At 39.4% G+C, this 19,937-nt stretch overlaps 1 protein-coding gene across 2 annotated transcripts in view; it reads left to right on the forward strand.

Moving 5' to 3' along the window:
- Positions 1-13,842, forward strand: part of znf385c (zinc finger protein 385C) — a 213,671-nt gene extending 199,829 nt beyond the window's left edge. For both annotated transcript variants that reach the window (XM_022207387.2, XM_022207389.2), the window contains 5 exons: positions 1,659-2,027; positions 4,285-4,472; positions 6,365-6,463; positions 8,423-8,512; positions 11,442-13,842. In XM_022207387.2, the coding sequence (XP_022063079.1) occupies positions 1,659-2,027; positions 4,285-4,472; positions 6,365-6,463; positions 8,423-8,512; positions 11,442-11,678 (983 nt within the window). In that variant the 3' untranslated portion in view covers positions 11,679-13,842. The remainder of the gene's footprint in view (positions 1-1,658; positions 2,028-4,284; positions 4,473-6,364; positions 6,464-8,422; positions 8,513-11,441) is intronic.
- Positions 13,843-19,937: the final 6,095 nt, after the last annotated feature.

The raw sequence follows: 19,937 nt of genomic DNA on the forward strand, positions 1-19,937 counted from the left end.
ATGCAGAAAGTAGCCAAATGGCTACAGACATCCTGCCTCACTCTAAACTTAGATAAAACAGTCTCAATGTTTTTTTCAAATAAAAGAAAACTATTAAAAATATGTGAAATCGAAGTAAATGGGCAAAAACTTAAAAATGTAGATGAAACAAAATACTTGGGTTTAACAATAGATTCAAATCTTTGTTTTAAAACCCATATTAAAAAAATTGGTAATAAACTAAAATTTAATTTAATGAATTATAAACATATTAGAAATTCTTTAACAACAGAGGCCTCTTATACTTATCTCAATACGATGATTGTCCCGCATCTTTTATATTGTATGTCCAGCTGGTCTCAGGCTTGTGAAACATCAGTGAAACCACTTGAGTCTTTGTATAAGAGAGCCCTAAAAATTCATGATAGAAAGCCTTTTCGATATCATCACTGTAACATCCTTAATAAATACAATTTTTTTAGTTTTGATAATTTAATTAAATTCAATCAAATTTCCTTATTATTTAAAATAATTCATAATCTGACTGCCCCCCCACTGAGAAAGTTTATTACTCTGAGTGCAGAACAAATTTCTCGGTCTACACGGTCGACAGTCAGAGGAGAGTGTATTGTTCCAAGGTGCAGAACTACTTTTGGCCAACAGTCATTTTCTTACAGAGCTGTGAGCCTTTGGAACACTCTTCCCAGTGAAATCATGGCATGCACAGACTTTAGCGTGTTCAAGCGTTTAACTAGAACATGGTTATTGTCGCAGCAAGTTTGTACACATTGAGTGACTGGGGTAAACTGTAACTGTATGTGTTACTGTGTGACTGTTACAATGTACTGTTTTTTTTCTTTTTTTTTTTTTTCTTTTAATGGTAACAGCAACCTGCCCAGGGACTACAGGTGGAAATTAGCTCTTTGTGCTATAACCTGGCACATGCATATTTTCCTTATATGGATTAATGTTTATTGTGCATTGTCCCTGATTAAATAAATGAAATAAATAAAAAATAAATAAATACTGGAAAAGGAAATGACTCTACATGCTATGGATATCTTTATACTTGCATTTTTCATTTGTTTTCATACTTGTCTTCACTCTATTTTTTTATAAATGCAGCCTGCTGTACAACTGAAAAGTTCCAGATGTTTGAAGCATCTGATTGTTTGAGCATTTGATGATGAAGCATCGAATTTTTTGTTTTTTTTGCCAAATCTGATTTTCGCAAATGATATATTTTTGGCAAATATTTAAAATGAAACCTGCAGAGTAAAGACATTCTGATGAAATATTACGATTTTAAGCTCAGATTTGTTTCATTTTACGATGCAGCAGTCCACCACCAATAAGTAGTTCCATCCACGACTACCAGTAAAATCCAGTGATTCTTTCTGTTTTTACTGTTTCTAGCTCTGATAAATGCTACAAATTTGGCAGTTTTTTAAAGATAATTTAAAGATTTTGGGGTTTCAAGGATTAAAAAGTTGCCACAAGTCCCATTTCTCATCTTTTGGTAGAGGTCAGCTGCCTCACAGCTGGCCAACACCGTCCCAGTTGTTCCACTGAAAAGAAGTCGACATTTATTCCAGTTGTGTGTTACTTTCTGTAATAATCAAGTGTTAAATGGATCACAGTTTTCTCGTATTTATATTTATTCATTCATGTTTCTGCAGGTCTCCAGACCGATCTAGAACCAGCCAACCTGGAGGGGAAGCTGGAGGAGAGTCCCAGGAGCTCCGTGATGTTGACGCCGGTATCCGAGGTTTCCTCCGTGGAGCTGGCCACCCTTTCCCCTCCTCAGATCTCTCCTTCCTCGCAGATCTCCGAGACGGCGTCAGACACCAGCAGTCCCGAAGTCCCGGAGGCTGCCGAAGTGGCCGGACCGTCCACCGAGTCCGGCAGCCAGGAGGAGACATCCAGCACAAGCGAAGAGCCACGAACGGACGACGACAAAGACCCGAAGAAAAGCAAAGCTCACCTCCACTGTCCTGTTTGTAAAGTCACAGTGAACTCCATCTCCCAGCTGGAAGCACACAACAGCGGTGAGAGCATGACGAGGCACTGATACATGATAACCAATTATATAAATATTAAACACTCCAAGTATTGTAGATTAGCTTAAGTACCCCCTTGTTCCACCGGGGAAAGACTTTCACTGTTTATTACTGTAGTGACCAGAGGAGGTGGTAAGTTTAATGTTGTCTAGTAGAGAGTAATGTGGGGGTTTAGTAAGTAAAGGGGCACCATGACAAAGACTTCTGTGATGCTTAATGACATCCCACCAGTGCACATGAGGTTTTAGGACTGCAGTTGTAAGTTCTGAAACTTCTTTTGCAAGAACGATTGCTACCTACCAAAGTGGGTGATCGAAAAAGATTGCAACTCATGATTATAAAGGTTTATTCCACCCCAAACAATGTTTTATGTCCCGATACTTGTACACACGTGGACAAAATTGTTGGTACCCCTCAGTTAAAGAAGGAAAAACCCACAATTCTCACTGAAATCACTTGAAACTCACAAAAGTAACAATAAATAAAAATTTATTGAAAATTAAATAATCAAAATCAGCCATCACTTTTGAATTGTTGATTAACATAATTATTTAAAAAAACAAACTAATGAAATAGGGCCGGACAAAAATGATGGTACCCATAACTTAATATTTTGTTGCACAACCTTTTGAGGCAATCGCTGCAATTAAACGATTTCTGTATTTGTCAATGAGCGTTCTGCAGCTGTCAACAGGTATTTTGGCCCACTCCTCATGAGCAAACAGCTCCAGTTGTCTCAGGTTTGATGGGTGTCTTCTCCAAATGGCATGTTTCAGCTCCTTCCACATATGTTCAATGGGATTCAGATCTGGGCTCATAGAAGGCCACTTTAGAATAGTCCAACGCTTTTCTCTCAGCCATTCTTGGGTGTTTTTGGCTGTGTGTTTTGGATCGTTGTCCTGTTGGAAGACCCATGACCTGCGACTGAGACCAAGCTTTCTGACACTAGGCAGCACATTTCTCTCCAGAATGCCTTGATAGTCTTCAGATTTCATCGTACCTTGCACACTTTCAAGACACCCTGTGCCAGATGCAGCAAAGCAGCCCCAAAACATTACTGAGCCTCCTCCATGTTTCACCGTAGGGACAGTGTTCTTTTCTTCGTATGCTTGGTTTTTGAGTCTATGAACATAGAGTTGACGTGCCTTACCAAAAAGCTCCAGTTTGGTCTCATCTGTCCAAAGGACATTCTCCCAGAAGCTTTGTGGCTTGTCAACATGCATTTTTGCAAATTCCAGTCTGGCTTTTTTATGAGTTTTTTTCAGCAGTGGTGTCCTCCTTGGTCGTCTCCCATGAAGTCCACTTTGGCTCAAACAACGACGAATGGTGCGATCTGACACTGATGTACCTTGGCCTTGGAGTTCACCTTTAATTTCTTTGGAGGTTGCTCTGGGCTCTTTGGATACAATTCCAACGATCCGTCTCTTCAATTTCTCATCAATTTTCCTCTTGCGGCCACGTCCAGGGAGGTTGGCTACTGTCCCGTGGGTCTTGAACTTCTGAATAATATGAGCCACTGTTGTCACAGGAACTTCAAGCTGTTTAGAGATGGTCTTATAGCCTTTACCTTTAAGATGTTTGTCTATAATTTTTTTTCAGATGTCCTGGGACAATTCTCTCCTTCGCTTTCTGTTGTCCATGTTCAGTGTGGTACACACCTTTTCACCAAACAGCAGGGTGACTACTTGTCTCCCTTTAAATAGGCAGACTGACTGATTATGAGTTTGGAAACACCTGTGTTGTCAATTAAATGACACACCTGAGTTAATCATGTCACTCTGGTCAAATAGTTTTCAATCTTTTATAGAGGTACCATCATTTTTGTCCAGGCCTGTTTCATTAGTTTGTTTTTTTAAATTATGTTAATCAACAATTCAAAAGTGATGGCTGTTTTTGATTATTTAATTTTCAATAAATTTGTATTTATTGTTACTTTTGTGAGTTTCAAGTGATTTCAGTGAGAATTGTGGGTTTTTCCTTCTTTAACTGAGGGGTACCAACAATTTTGTCCACGTGTGTAGATTTAGAGGATATCCAAGTAGTTTTATTCATCAGTTCTCATTGTTTAAAAGGTTAGTGTCACACAAATAGTACTTTCTTACACACAAGTTATAGTTTTAAATGTTTATTCTACACAAATAGACTTTTAAAGTGAATGACTTATGGTTTTAAAGGTTTATTCCACCCAAAATGCTATATTCATTCTGTACACCAAATAATCAGTTTATTCTGCACTCCCCACCAGGTACAAAGCACAAACTGATGCTGGAGGGTCACAGCGTTTTGCCTCGACGTCGAGGGAAAGTGGTGGCAGCTCGAGCTGGTTGTAAGAGCAAACGTCTGGCCAGCAAAGGCAGTGTCGGGGTTCCCAGCAAGAACTTCCAGTGTGAAGTCTGTGAGATCTTTGTGAACTCTGAGACCCAACTGAGCCAGGTAAATATAGATCTGTGCATATAGAGACGGCTGACGAATTAAATCTGATGGATATGGTTTTGTTTTGGGGAACATTTTGCTGGCAAGGTTTGGACAAGCAGACTTGGAGATCAATGCTGAGTGGAACTGAAGCTGTTCTGGTGGCCCAAAATGTTACTTGGAGACTTAAGATTGTTCTTTCCTTCAATTTGTCACCCATCTGCACAAATCTAAATGACTGTATTACATTACTTAAACAAGGGCAGTTGAGTCACTAATTTCTTGATGGTTGCACAGAGGAGTGCAGAATTTGTTTTTGTCGAGTCTGGTTAGCGCAAATGGTTTATTTTTGGCGATTATTCGGTGAATGTTTAAATATATGTAAGATTTTGATGAAATGTCATGATTTCAAGCTTAGATTTGGTGAACTTTTTCAGATGAAACCAAAAGTCACAGTTGATTAGTTGGAGAAAAATTGTAATTTGCTGATTTCTGTTTTGGCACTTTCTTTGTCTAATAAATGGTGTAATTTTTTTCAAAGACGGCATGCTTTTCCAATCTGCCTGCAGGTTTTGTGTTTTTAAAGGGTTATTACAATTTAAACAGGCGAGTTATGTAAAAATTCACGAACATACCATTGGTATGAAAGGCAAAATTAGCTGTCGAGACTAAAATAATTTTTGTACCGGCTGTGAACATGTTTATTTTGCTGTAAAGTTTTAACATAGAGGTCAATGGGGATTGACTCGCTTTTGGAGCCTGCCCCAAGTGGACATTTTAGGAACTGTCAGAACTGCTTTATTTTTGCTTGACTGGAGAAATTCTTCACTATAATTTATTTAATCCAAGCAAGTGGAGAAAGAAATGGTCGGAAAAGGTGGCAGCAGAACTTCCAGATCAACCTTTGTGAACTTTTAGCATCGCTGAAGTTTCTGCTGCAGAGGGAGCAGGAGGACGAAGCCAACACTTTTTCTATCCTACTTACGCTGTGTGAAATGAAAGATGACGCGAGGGCTCGGGGGGTGGGGAAGTCCTGCAGATTTGCCGAGGCACACTAAATGAGAGTGCTGCTAACCTGATAGGATTTTGCTCAAAAGGCCGTAGAAGTGCCGTTGACAGTGCGGAGGAAAAGCACTCGAGCCCAATCATGGCAGGCGGCGGAGGAAACGCTGCATATGATCAGCTCACCTCCGCAGACAGATGATGAGGCTGCAGAATTAATCAGAAAACAGAGCTGCCTGCACAAACTCTTGCCATTTATTACATACTGAACTTAGATCACACTGGCCTGTAATGTCACAGTTATAAAAGCAGACAACAAGGATGTGCATTAAAGTGATAAATATGACTGATGAGGTTTTAAAGACCCTACTTAATCAAAAGGACGATTTGCATGTCGACTCCATTATGTGTGTATCAAAGCTTCATTTGCAGTCCCATAAAGGAAGCCATTGAAAGCAGGTTGTGAGTGCAGAGTACCTTTAAGCTGCTCTTTTTCAACATTACACACAACGCTTCAGCGAAAGAGGATTCATTTACAGCTCATTGTTGCGTTTATTCTGGCGTCAGACCAGGTCGAGGAAACACTTTCTCTGCTTCTGATGTTCATTAAACACTACATGTGTGTCTCTGCTGGGAATAAATGTGGAAACGATGCGGTGCTGACTTTTCTGTGCACCTTCAGCCTTAAATGCAGTGCACTGGTCTTATGTAAACAGCCTGTTATCCCAGAAGGACTCGAGTCTGTGAGCGCTGCACCCACAGGAGTGGTAAAAAGTAATGTGATGTAATTTCCCTGCACTTCACTTGCTGTGCATCCATGATTAATTCAGCAGATAGTATTTGAAGTTGTTCCGCCGCGGTACGACAGATGCTTGTTAGCCTGCTAATGGTGTTTCTGCTGCTCTCGACAGCACATGAATAGCAGACGGCACAAGGATCGGCTGGCCGGAAAGCCACCCAAACCCAAATTTACCCCCCACAGCAAGAGCCAGCCGAGCTCCAGCTTAGCGGTAAGTCTGAGCACAAACACAACACTGTGGCGCAAATATGCACGCATGCACACACACTCCAGGAAGCATAATGACCTTTTTTTCTTTCTCAAAGCAGATATCCTTGAACACGTTTGCCCAAATTGGAATGAATTCAGCCGAACTTGTAAACAACACTGTAAAAATCAAATCTGTGAAAAAATGACAGAAAAATAAGTTTAAAGAAACAGTGGACTATTGTAAAGTTCATAAACTTTAGTATGAAAATAATGGCAAGTATCTGTAAAACCATGCTAAGCGTTTTTGTTGTTGTTTTTGGGGTTGTTTTTTTTTGCTAATATAGAGTAAAACTATCATTTTATGGTAATACACTGTAAAAAAAAGGTCACTATTTTTTGCTATTAGTTACCATTGTAGTGATTAGTTAGTTATTTATACATGCTGTTGACATGTAAGTGAATACTTATGTCCTTTGATTTTACTAAATATTATTTGTAATTCAACAACATCGGTAAAATCTGTAAAATAACTGCTTGTCTAGCATTTTCAGTCCTTAATATACATCATTTTCATTTCAAACACCAGCAAATATCTGTAAAATGATAAAGAAAAAGTTGCTTTTTCCAACATATATCAACATTTTTCTATGCAATTTTAATAGATATTATATACAATTTAACAAAAGGGTAAATTTGTAAACCGACACTAAAAGATTTTTTCCCATTTTTTCCAATAATGAACACTCTTTTTTTTAAATACAGCAAATATCTGTAAAATAATGCCATTATAGCTGATTTAAATACAGCACAATGTATTTTTAGAGTCACTGTAAAAAAAACAAATACATATTTTTTCTTTCAAATAATGGTGAATGATTTGCAGGACATTATAGTTTTTGCCTTTCTTTAAAAAAAATCTAATGTTTAAATCAATACTTTTTCTGTGATTTTTCTAGATAATATCTGTCATTAAGAAACTAAAATCTTTAAAGTAACAGTTGAAAATCAATTTGCAATTTTTCAATCTTTAATACACATTTTTTCTTACAATTAATGACAAATTTTTCAATTGCCATTGATGAAAATGCAGATTTTTGATTTCGACATTTTTTATAGTTTTTAGTTTTTTAGGGCTCGAATGTAAATTAGTATATTTTTGAGTTATTACTCTGCCAAGGAATGCAACAGAGTTAAGTGATGATCCGCGTTGGTTTGTCTGTCTGTCTATTTGCAACATTACTAAAAAGCGGAATAACGGATTTTAGATGAAATTTTCGGGAAAGGTCAGAAATGACACAAGGACCACGTGATTAGATTTTGGCAGTGATGCGGCTTATAGCCTGGATCCACAGATTTGTTTAAGATTTCTGCATCATTGTGAGATAGTGGCACAGCGTCAATGTAACTATGACAGTAAGTGAACGCTGACGATCACATGATTGCGGTCCTGCTACAAATCCACCGCTGTGGACCCCGAATTGTTTAAAGATTTCATCCGTCGGACATCATACAACGACTGAGCAGCCTTGGCAGAGTGCTGCACTCTGAATGCTTTTCTTGTTTTACTTGATATTATCTAGAATTTGACAACACTGCTAAATTCTGCAACATAAAAGTACATTTTTCAGTTCGAACTGTTTCATTTTTTTGCATTATATTTCATTTTTAAACAGCAGTTTTAATCCAGCTCCACTGTAGTTTACTGCTTTGATCTCATCTACTGACTAACATACACACAGTTTACTCTCAGGGGGTTTCTCATGTCGTGGTGAGGCAGCATGTTGTGTTCTGTGATAGAGGTTGAATTGTTGTAAGTCCCCTACCCCTAAGACAGGTCTAAAAAAAAAAAAAAAACAGTCCCACCACCGACCAGCTCTGACAACAGCAGCCTGAATCAGCACTCCAGATTAATCACTTCTCTGCTCCTGTCATACAAACACCTCCTCTTCCTCCCCCATCCTCTTCCTCCTCCATCCTACAGAACGTGAGGTGGAGTGGCTATGCAGGCGTGGCTGTGTCGACCATGAAGAAAGCCTTCAGCCAGTACAACCTCACCTCCCTCTCCTCGCAGGTCAGTGGCAGGAGAGGCCGAGTCTGGGGTTGGATTGGAGGGCTTCAGCTGGCTGAGCTTTAGGCCTGGCTGAGGGCAGGGATCATAGAGAAGTTTGCATTTAAGGAATGGTTCAAATTTCTACTCGCTGGTGGTGATTGATGATGTAGCTTTGCAATTATTAATTGGTTCTTGATGGTTTCAAACTAACACTGCACAGTGTCTATAAAAAGTATTCTCCTGTCTTGAAAGTTTTCCACTTTTATTGCATTTCAACGTTGAAACGTGCTGAATTTGTCTCAACAAAGACTCCTTTGTGTCAAAGTAAAAACATTTCTACTATGTCTGTTTTTTATAGAACCTATAAAAAATATTCACCTCGCTTCAACATTTCTATAGTATTTCAGTGTTGAGTCTTGGCCAGTTTAATTTCACTTTTTGGATGAGCCCCCCCCAAAAAAGGCTCTTTCATGTCAAAGTGAAAACATGAAGCATGGTGGCGGCAGCATCATGATGTGAAAAGCGACAGTGGCACCATTATAATGTGAAGCACGGTGGTGGCAGCATCATGATGTTTGGATATTTCTCATGAGCAGGTCCTGAAAGGCTTGTAATGTTGAGGGTAAATTGAATGCAGCATTTAAAAAGCTTTTAAATATCCACACTATACACAACATTTCAAGTGACTTTCTAATTATTTATTCTCCTTTCAAACCTGTTTGTTTAATGAAGCTATAATGTTTGTTGCTAGTTCCACAATAGATTCTCCTGTTATTAGTATCAAAGTCTAACTTGGAGGCTTAAACAGTGTTTTATTTATTCATTAACAGAGAACAGTAGATGTGATGTCTAGAAATTTAAAAATATGCTACCAGGAAGTAACAGAAAGTTGTTTAGCTAGAATTTAACACAATGTTAATCTTCTAAAAACTTCACTTTCAAGCTCACAATCATGTTCGTATTTGCATTCCGGTTGGGAATACACAAAGGATTTCTCATGTAAGCTAATGCCCGAGGACCAAAAATCGTGACCAGTGAGTAAAGTGTTTCACCTCCAGTTAAAGAAATCTGAACCATCATTTTAATAGTGGACAGTTTTAAAGTTACATCTTGCAATTTAAGCCTTGTCCTGATGAAAAATGTCCATGTCATAAGTCCTAGCTTTGGACTGTTGTGTGCACTTGTATGTAACTTTGAGAACCGCTGGGCAAATATGCATATTGTTGTTTTTTGAAGTGAAAAGAAAGAAAGACAACCAGTAGAGCAAACAGAAACAGTAAAAAAGTTTTAGTTTTTACCTTCATTTACTTCCAGAACTTCAGTCAGTTTCTGGGCGCTTTTTGCTCCTGTCACATTTTAACTCCCTGTTGGCTCATTTTTCACTGTAGTATAAAGTCCTGCACCTCTATGAAAACAGAACAACAATGACTAGAAGTAGAGAAAACTCTGAACTGTCTCATGTGCAGAATGACACCGTTATATTGCCATAAATTATGAACAAAGATCAGCTGCGATCGGCAACCATATCACAAAAAGTCTGTAACTTTTGAGCTAAACTTGGCTGAACTGCAGGCAGTGTTCACCCGGAGCAGATAGGAGACTAGAATGGAAACAAATTCAAATGTAGGAGAGTTACTATTTCATTCTCTAGTGTTGGTCATCCTTGGGAAAATGTTGCATGTGTGGATTGTAGGTTTTTAATATTTTTTTTAAATAAATAATCAAAGTAAATTGAACTGATTTATGGCATTGTAACTGTGACATACTGCACTGAAGACATTAAGTTTTGTTTACTTTCAGCCATGGCTGTTCTGTTTCCATAGAGGGGAAGTACTTCATATGGTGTTGAAAAATTAACCCATAGTGAGCAAATAAATGACAAAAGTAATAAAGCACTTATCTCACTTTTCACACTCCTTAAAATGTGTTAGAATATGAGCAGAAATGGGTGTGAAAGTGAAAAAGGTGTAAACTTAAGCAGCAACAAAAAACACCACATAGTGGTACTCATTAGAAAACAACGCCTGATGAACATATTAGTATTACCTATCACGTGTGACATGGTATCTGCTGGGATTGGTCAAATCTAAGTTAAAAGATGTGTCTTCTACATGTCAAGTTTTAAAATAAATAAAGCATTTGCATTAACAAAAATGTCCAGAAACTGTATTCAGAGAGTTAATGAAGTATGAAGATTTTTTTATTGTGTGCTTGCTTGATGTCTTGTACATCGATCAGCCACAACATCATGACCACTGACAGGTGAAGTGAATAACGCTGATCATGTTGGTATTATATGGTGTTCTGCTGGAAAACCTTGGACTTTGTGATCCGTGTTGATGAGACTTGGACACCCAAATAAATGTTGTCCCAGAACAAGCATGCTCCCTTATGTAAATGGTAATCCCAAATGTCACTGGCCTACCCCTGCAGGAAAATGCACCCCACCACATCTTAAAAACAATCAGGAACATCTGGAGGAGCATGACAATCGTCCAAGATGTTGATTTGACCTCTAAACTTTCTAGAACCCATTCTGATCAAACATCAACAGGATGCAGTGGAACAAGTTTGATTCACAGAATCCCCACTGCACAGCCCAGAGCACCCAAAGGATCCACAGCCAACGTCCTGATGCCAGACCCCATGGGACACCCTGAGAGGTCCTGTGGCTGAGGCCCAGTGGTTCAGAGCATTTTTGACCACATAAGCGGGACCAACACAGGATTAGGCAGGTTGTCATAATATTTCGCCTGATCGGTGTATTTATTTCTTTGGTGCTTTAGCATACAGCTGTTTCTGATGACAGGGACCCGGTTCTGTGTGATTCTTTTGGCATGAGCATGTGTTCCTCTGCTGCAGCTGCTGTGCACTAACTGGGTTTAGGAATCATGTTTTCCCAGTAAATGTTCTTCCCTCACTGTGTTCTCCTACCTCCTGTCCCCTCCAGACCAAACTGGCCTTGCAGAAGCAGCTGACTAAGAGCCTGACCACCGGCTTCCTGCCCAGCCCCCTCAACCCTCCGACTCTGTGCACGGTGGCCACCAACCCTCTGGCTCTGCGCCACCCCATCGGCACCGCCACCACCTTCATCCAGACCCCGTTCCTGGGCCCAGCACTATTCCGGCCGGCCCCGGGGCCTCTGAGGGCCGCCGCCCACACCCCCATCATCTTCTCCCCGTACTAAAGACTCGACCCACCTTCCCGTCTGGAGCTCCACCCCCGTCCCTTTACCAAATCCAAGGCCCTCCTTTCAGTGTGACCAAGGCCACACTCAAACTATGCAGCCCGCCTGACTCAACACGAAGTCCTGACGATCACGAGGCCGCCGGGCCTGAGAGCTGTTCTCATCATAAAGGCCAAGATCCCTCATCATGCCTTCTGTCTGCTCCTCCTATAATGACCTCAGGAGCAGGACGGGCCTCCAACAGTGTCCGGTGCACTCGAGGCCGCTTTTATAGCCATTTCATGGGTCAACGTGGTTTGGATTCTGGATATTATTGTGTAATTTATTAGAAAACAAATATAGATGAGTCTAGATGTATGTTTAGTGTGGTTGCCACAAAATAAGGTCCCTTTACTTGATGCTTCTTTTGAAACATTTTTAACTTATTGGTTCGGAGAGGTGAATAAAGCAGCCGAACCCGAGCCATAACCGTGAGTGTTTTCAGCTTAGAGGATCTTCGAATGCTGTCTGGATACGATACGGACTTCACTTCTGAAGGACAAAAATGACAGTCAATGGATCTATAACTAAATACAGTGTGTGCTAAAACCCATTAACACCATTTTGTACCTCCAGCCCTTCAACCAAACCCTGTTCCCTTAAAACACGTCTTTGTTTCTGCGTCACCGCCCCACAGATCTCTTTTTCCATTTCTGTATCCGCAGGATTAAGCGCTCATTAAGGTCCAGAAAAGGTCGGCCTGTCAAGTTGACTTTGTTTCAATTTGCAAATCTGTCTTCAGGATGATTTCTTTCCTTTTTCTTTTTGCTCCAGTGCAGCATTCACGAGACGAACATAACGTCTGCGCCTCTCTGGCGCCACGAAAACGGATGTCTTACATCGTAAAACGCCATTATTTCCGTTTCTGCAATCGCGTTCAATCACACATACGACGAAAACCCAACGGATAACTTGAAGACTTGCTGGGATTTCAGAGTTTGGGGCGGCTGCTCGGCCGATTTTTGATTGACATCCAGCTGCAGAGTCTGCGCACAGCGTGGGAGGGAACAAAGCACAGTGCCATGGCAACCACATTAAAAGCACCTTAAAACTGATTTACCTACAAAAAGCAATGAAAATTGTGTTGATATTCAGCTTTTTTTTTTCTTTTTTTTTTGCTCTCGGTGTCTGGTTTTAAAAATCCCATGTCAGTTTCAGTGAGAGAAAAAAAAAAAACAATCAGGTGTTGTGGTTCATCCATGACTATGACAAATCTCACATTTAAAGCAATACATCCAGTATGTGTTTTCAGTGTATAAGTGGCTTTATCTATTCTATACTGTACACACATGTAACGACGTTTTACGACTCAGCCGAGGAGGAGTCGTTGGGAATAATGGGTGCTGCCCTTGATGCTCGACGCTCGCGGTTCGCCCTCCACATGTCGGGCCAGTTTCCATTTATAGCCGCGGAGATGAGAGAAGGGTGCTTCAGCGCCGTATGACATTGCTGCTTCACTTTTATTAGTGGAGCACCAGAACTTTCTTTTTGTTTTTTTGTGCGACTTCCACTGAGCAAAAAAAGAAGAAAAAAAACACACCAGAGACAAGTGTTTTGACATCATGTTTTGCTGTTTGTGCCCCTTCCATCCTTCCTTCACACCAAAAACCTCTTGAAATCACAGTTAACGGAGCAGATCCTATGCATTTCTACATTGTGCAATATGTGTAGTCGTGTGTGACGCAGCAGTGCCATCTGTCGTGAAAACCCCAGAACCGCCATCCAGTACTCGTGCTTCGACAAAAACCCTCGTCTCCGTTCCTTTCTCGGTTCCCCTGCCCCAAGTCGCACTACTCAGTGAACCAGCCAGCCTTTAATCTTCACTGTTTGTTCGTTTCTATCGCTCAGTGGGAGCTCTGACCTAAAGAACTTTTTTTGTTTTTTCTTAAAAATACAGAATCTAGAGAAGGCAAATTATATGTAGAAAATCATAGAGTAACTATAGAGATTTTACCAGAGTTGCTATTGTTATCTGTATCATAAAGAACTGCTATCATAGAGGAGTATGTTATTGTAGGCTCTGTACGGCATACAGGGAGAGGATAAACGCTTTCTTTTTATTTCTTGTTTATTTACATGGTTTTACTGAGATGTTTTTTTTAAAGTACAAGAGAAGATATTTAAATTTTTTTGTTGTTTTTCTGAGTGAGCTTCTTTTTTGTTGTTGTTTCTTCCTTGTCGACAATGACTGAATTAATAATGTAATTCAAGGCCTTTTTTTAAAGACAATATCCTAAAGTCACATTAGCCAGGCCTTCTCAGGGGTGACCGGTTGAGCAAATGCTAACATGACCATCCATTCAGGGTATCCCTCCGCAGCTCGACAGAGCAGGAAACACTGTACGCATGGATGGAGAGACAAAAAACAATCTTACAGTGCTGTACATTAGAGAGACAAAGGGATGGATTTTGGAAAATAAAGCTTTTAGAACTTGTAAAAAAAATGTTTTCAGTGCTTATATAATTGTATCTATGTGTGTGTGTGAGTGATGGGCGGAAAATGAAAAACAGCAGCGTCCCAGAAGGCGGCACTTTTAATTCAGAATGATATTTCAAGAAATAACAATATGTGTGTGGGTGTGTGAGAGAAACTCGGGCAGATGATTGCTAATGAATAAACAGCGACAACATGAATGCTCACATTTGCAAAGATCAAAATTCCACTTTCGCTCTTTGTTTGATTGAATTATGTGTTGAAAAAGGAAAAAAAAAATGACAGTTTAACCCTCTGAACTCCAAGCAGTTTCTGGGAGTTTTATTGCTCCTGTCATATTTGAACTCACCATGGGCTCATTTCTCACAGCAATACAAAGTCCGTCGCCTCTATGGAAACAGAACAGCCATGAGTAGAAGTAGACAGAGCTCAGAAATGTCTTTAGTGTAGTATGACACAGTTTTAATGCCATGATTCTGTTTTTAAATGAAAATGTAATTACTTCAATTATATATTTTTAAAAAAATGAAAAAATAGAATCAAAATTGAGAACATTTTTTCCAAGTGTCCATGTGGTTACTGATACTATAAAATAAAATGACTCCACACTAGTTAGACGGATAAGACCGAAATTTGGGGTCGATAGTTCACTTTTTCAGGAAAGTACCAGATTTAGTACAAACATAGTATATGACCATACAATTGATTTAAGAGGAGTACCCCAAAAATCTAAGCCTCCTGGTGGCCGCCATCTTGAATTCAAATATGGCCGCCTTGCTAAACCTATTTATGTAATATCTCCCTTAATACGGCAGATACAAAGTTACTTTCAAGATCTACCCCCATTGTTTAAAGGCATTATGGAGGATTATTATTTTTTGTTTAATTTGTCCGATTCACATAAAATTAATATACTGACCTTTAGTGGACTTGTATGTATGGTCTCTAAAAGAATAAAAAAAATGAAAAAATAACTGTGGACATGGCAGGACCTGAAAAACATCAGCCAATCAATGCACTCGGACCGAGGCGTTTGCTTTGCTCCCTTTCCTGTCTATCAAAAATCTTCCGGCTCAGGCCTAGTTACGTAGATTACGTACGCCTTGGACTTGCGTGTTTTCTGTATGTGTTGCTTTGGTATAGCTTCGTAGTTAGCTGGCGACTTGTTTTGCTCATCTTTTTTTACATAATGGCAGATAAAGATCCAGGGGGACCCAGCCATAAAAGAAAACTTCACGAGTGCTACGCAAGTTTCTGGAGGGGGGCGTTTCTTCATAAATGTTAAGAGGGGGGAGGTTAGAGGGGGGTGAGGGAGAGGTTATATGTGCGCATGCTACGTTCAAAGTCGTAGGAAATGAAATCTCCTCTAATGCCTTTAAGGGTCTGCAGATTCAATAAAGCCATTTATAACAGTGTTATATATAACAGCCACCAGGGGGCTTAGATTTTTGGGGTACTCTTAAATCAATTGTATGGTCATATACTATGTCTGTACCAAATCTGGTGCTTTCCTGAAAAAGTGAACTATCATTTGACTTATCCGCCTAACTACACATAGATGTATTCCGATGAACATTTTAATTTGCTTAAATACTTGTTTCCCATCTGCTCTGTTAATACACATCCTGCAGTTCAGCTAAAAAGTCTCTTATTTTTATACTATGTGACTGTTGTCTCAACTAGTTGAGCCATTACTTTTTATTTGGATTGAGGAGAACAGAATTGTTTTTCACAGAATCTGGTTGGTGCAAAAGGTCTATTTTTGACATATTTTTGAATATTACACAATTTATAGCTTTAAATCAGTATGACACAGTTGGAAGGCCATAAGTCATACAAAAATAAAATATGAAAGTTGAATGTCTTTGATTATTCTTTTCCAAAATGTTGAAAAACAAAAACTGGAATCAACATGTACAACATTTTTGCAGGTGCCCACAGGTGTTACCAGCACACATATTATAGATATTTTGTGAGTTATGTTTTTAATTTGTTGAAATGCAGATTTTCTATCTTCTCTGTTAATGCACAGACTGCAGTTTAACTGAAAAGTCCCTGAATTTTTCTCATATGACTGTTCGCTACAGCTGAGTTGCTAATAGCTTAAAGACTGTATCGAGGAGTGGATAATTTTTAGTTTTTCACAGAATTTGGTTAATGCAAAAGGCACACTTTTGGCAAATTTTTTAAACGAGACAGGATTTATGACAGATAAAATCAAGCAAATACGCTAAAGCTAAATTTCTTGGATTATTTATTTTAAAAACTATGAAAAAACAGGAATCCTTGTGCACAACATTTTTCCAGGTACCCACAGGTGTTACCAATATTGGAAAATGTAATAGTACACCTGTATACTACAGATATTTTACTCCTTGTATTTTAAATTAGTTTTGATGCTACAAACAAAAGTTTCAGAATTTTTATTATATAACTGTCGGTTGCGGCAGGCACCTCATAGTCGCGATGAGAAATTCAGGATGTTTTGTTACAGAATTGAACATTTAACATTTTTAGGATTTTTGGAAAACTTTGTGTTTTTACCATTTCTGGTGTAGTTTTAGCAGTTTGTTAAAGATAACATGAATTTCAATCCCACTGGTGGGTTTGGGGTTCTGAGGGTTAAACATTACTCATTATTTAAGCACATCCGGCTGTGAATCAGGAGATATCTCGCAAAAAAAAAAATAAATAAATTTTGCATGCGCTCTCAAGTTTGCAGGTACAGGTCTGATCTGGCATCTCAGAAAGAACTGAACACCCTCACAGCACCTGCTCATGCGGCAACCAATTTCCAGCCATTTTCAGCAACGAGCGGTGACAGCTGGACTGGTGTTTAGCCAAGATATAATGGCAAAAGCAAATGGGAACCAAATAAGCCTACTGTATCCGAGCTGTTGCTGCATTAGCGGATCACAGAGGAGCGATAGAATAATATACCTGAGTGGCTGATGCAGTTTAGAGACGGGCTAATCTTCGTCATCTCCACATGAGTCTCCACAGATGGCCAATACAATGCGAGTCGCTGGACCGACTCCAGCAGGAAGATGTGATGCTGAACAGTGCATCCTCCAGGATACTTGCTGCTGGGCTCAACTTCTACCCTGCCAAAATGATAAATGTGTTCTGCTGTGCTTCCAACTTTGACACTTTGCGTGGAGGAGCTGCTTTCATCAACTGTGCTTCACTTTAATCATGCGTTTCGCGCCGTTAGCTCTATATTAATTTCCTCTTGTTTACTTGAAGGAGAACCCTTGAATTCCATATTGATGATGTGCTTTATCCCCCTGGCCAACATGTCAGCCCCGTCCTTTGTGGAAACTGTAGATAAGCGCAACATCAAGTCCGCCACCTCCTGTGGTGCCAATCAAAGGGAAGCCATTCGATCCTCGGCACTTACTAAAGCCAGCAGAAGGTCGCGATGACCTTGCTGAGCTACAACACCGGTGTATCTGCTGTATCGATCCATTATCTTATCTGACTGCTCTCCAAGGAGGCAGTGACACTATTTCTGCCTCTGCGGTCGGATACCAGCCCTTCAATCAGGAGTCACCTCCCCGAGTGTGTTTTTGGGCAGGTATTACTCACATTGTGGGGACCTGAACGTGTTTACACCGTCACACTACAAGGATTCGATTGGTTTATGGCAACAAAGTATAAGAGGGATTGCATATAGTCTTGTTTCCTGACTTGGAAATAAGTTGTGTCCAAAAGCTTTTGAGCAACTTAGGACAGACTCTCAAACACTTAGTTGTAGCTTTAAGGGGACAAAAAAAGTATATAGTGTGAGGGGACGCTCCTGTGACAATAAAAGGTCAACTTGAAATTCCACTTTATTTCAATGACAGGAAGCCACAGATGCAAGAGAATGAATGTTCATAAATCCATCATCTGTCGTCCAAGAAATCTTATCAGACAGCACAATTTAACAATCCACCACATGAATGTAGATCGCATGGCACCGCCACCAGTCTAAAACAAGTCCAAAATCTGTGTTAAACTAAGTGTAAGACCAATCTATAACCACTCTAAAACCGTACTAAAAACCAGGGAAAAAAAGCCAAACCAATCTAGAACCAGTGCAAACCCAACTCCTCAACCAATCCAAAGGCAGCTTAAAACCCATCCAAAACCACTCTAAAACCAGCTTAAATCTATGTCCAAAAGATATCCTAACCAATCCAATACCAAATCAAAAACAGCCTAAACTACTATAAATAAAGAACATAACCAATCTGAAACCACACCCAAAACCAGTCTAAAACCAGCTTCAAACTAAGGCAAGGCAAATTTATTTATATAGCACATTTCAACAACAAGGCGATTCAAAGTGCTTTACAAAGACATTAAGAACAGAGGATGACAATTATTAAAAGAAAAACAAAAGAAAACATTTATGAAATCATTAAAAAAAAAAGGTCAGAACAGTAAAAGATCAAAAACAGAAGTCAGAAAACAAGGGCAATTATTAAAAGAAAAACAAAACAGTAAAAAGATCAAAAACAATAGTCGGAAAACAAGGGCTGTTTAAAATAACTGTCATAAGTACAAAATTAGTCCAAGACCAAGTCCAAAAACCATCCAAACCAGTTTAAAGTCCCTAACCAATCTGAAATCAAGTACAAAACCAGTCCAGATACAGTCTCAAACCTTCCCAAAACAAGGTTGAAAAACACCCCAAAACAAACCAGTCTTATATCATTTCCAAACAGTCAAAAGCAAAGTCCGAAACCATTTTAAAACCAGTCCAAAATCAGTTCTAAATGAGCCGAGAACTAAGTTCAAAACAAATCCAAAGTCAGGCTCAAGCTTGTCTAAAACCAGTACAAAAACATCTTAAAACTAAGTCCAAAATCTGTCCTAACCAGTCCAGAACCAAGTCCAAAATGAGTCTAAAACCAACCTTAAAAACCACTTACCGCTTTGGGTACCTTGCAGGTATAGTAAAGCGCTATATAAATACAGACCATTTACCATATTTCTCCCCCATACTTACGGAGCAGATATCCTCAAAAAACAAGATAATTCATAATCATGTTACACAGTGCATATGTATTTACTACAGATACTTTTTTTTGGATGATTTTTTTCTTGCCTAAACTTGTCATACTTGCAAAATGCTTCATAACCACTTCAGCATAGTTGCTCTCTTCCTTTTTGCAGAAGATTTGCTCGTCACTGTCCATTTCAGTAATATTTACAATTGCACAGTATTGATTAAACAGAAAATACAGGGAAGCTACTGCACAGTAAATTAGACAGACATCAATATTTCTGTGTTGATGCTACAAAATTCTATGTTCTGGGGGAAAAAGGCACAGGAAGATGAGCGACAGATGGAGGGGAGACTCTGCCGAGCAGTGGAATAAATCAATTTCTCCTTCAGCTTCCACTCCGCCTTTATTTAGACCTTCATTGAACTTAGATTGTCTTTCTATTGACTGCCGGGACACATTTTGTCAACATGTCCCCAAGCGTTTGTAAGAGGCATCAATATGCTCACTGCATGCACAAACACACAGGGGGATTTAGTACAACATACAGTGTACGGCTGCAGTAAGAACATCTCTGTGCAAACAATGTCAGATAATTGAAAACGACTTCATCAGCTGAATAATTCCTCTTGGGAACAATCAAAAGTAGACATTTTAGGAAGACAGTAATGCAAATTTAGAGCCCAACGTCGAAATTTAGTGCAACAACAGTGAGCAATCCACCTGTGATTTCCAATCAGCCTAACTGCATGGACATTGTTATAAAATGAACTGTGAACAGCAGAACTTACT

This window comes from Acanthochromis polyacanthus, chromosome 21, assembly GCF_021347895.1.
Source record: "Acanthochromis polyacanthus isolate Apoly-LR-REF ecotype Palm Island chromosome 21, KAUST_Apoly_ChrSc, whole genome shotgun sequence".
NCBI lineage: Eukaryota > Metazoa > Chordata > Actinopteri > Pomacentridae > Acanthochromis > Acanthochromis polyacanthus.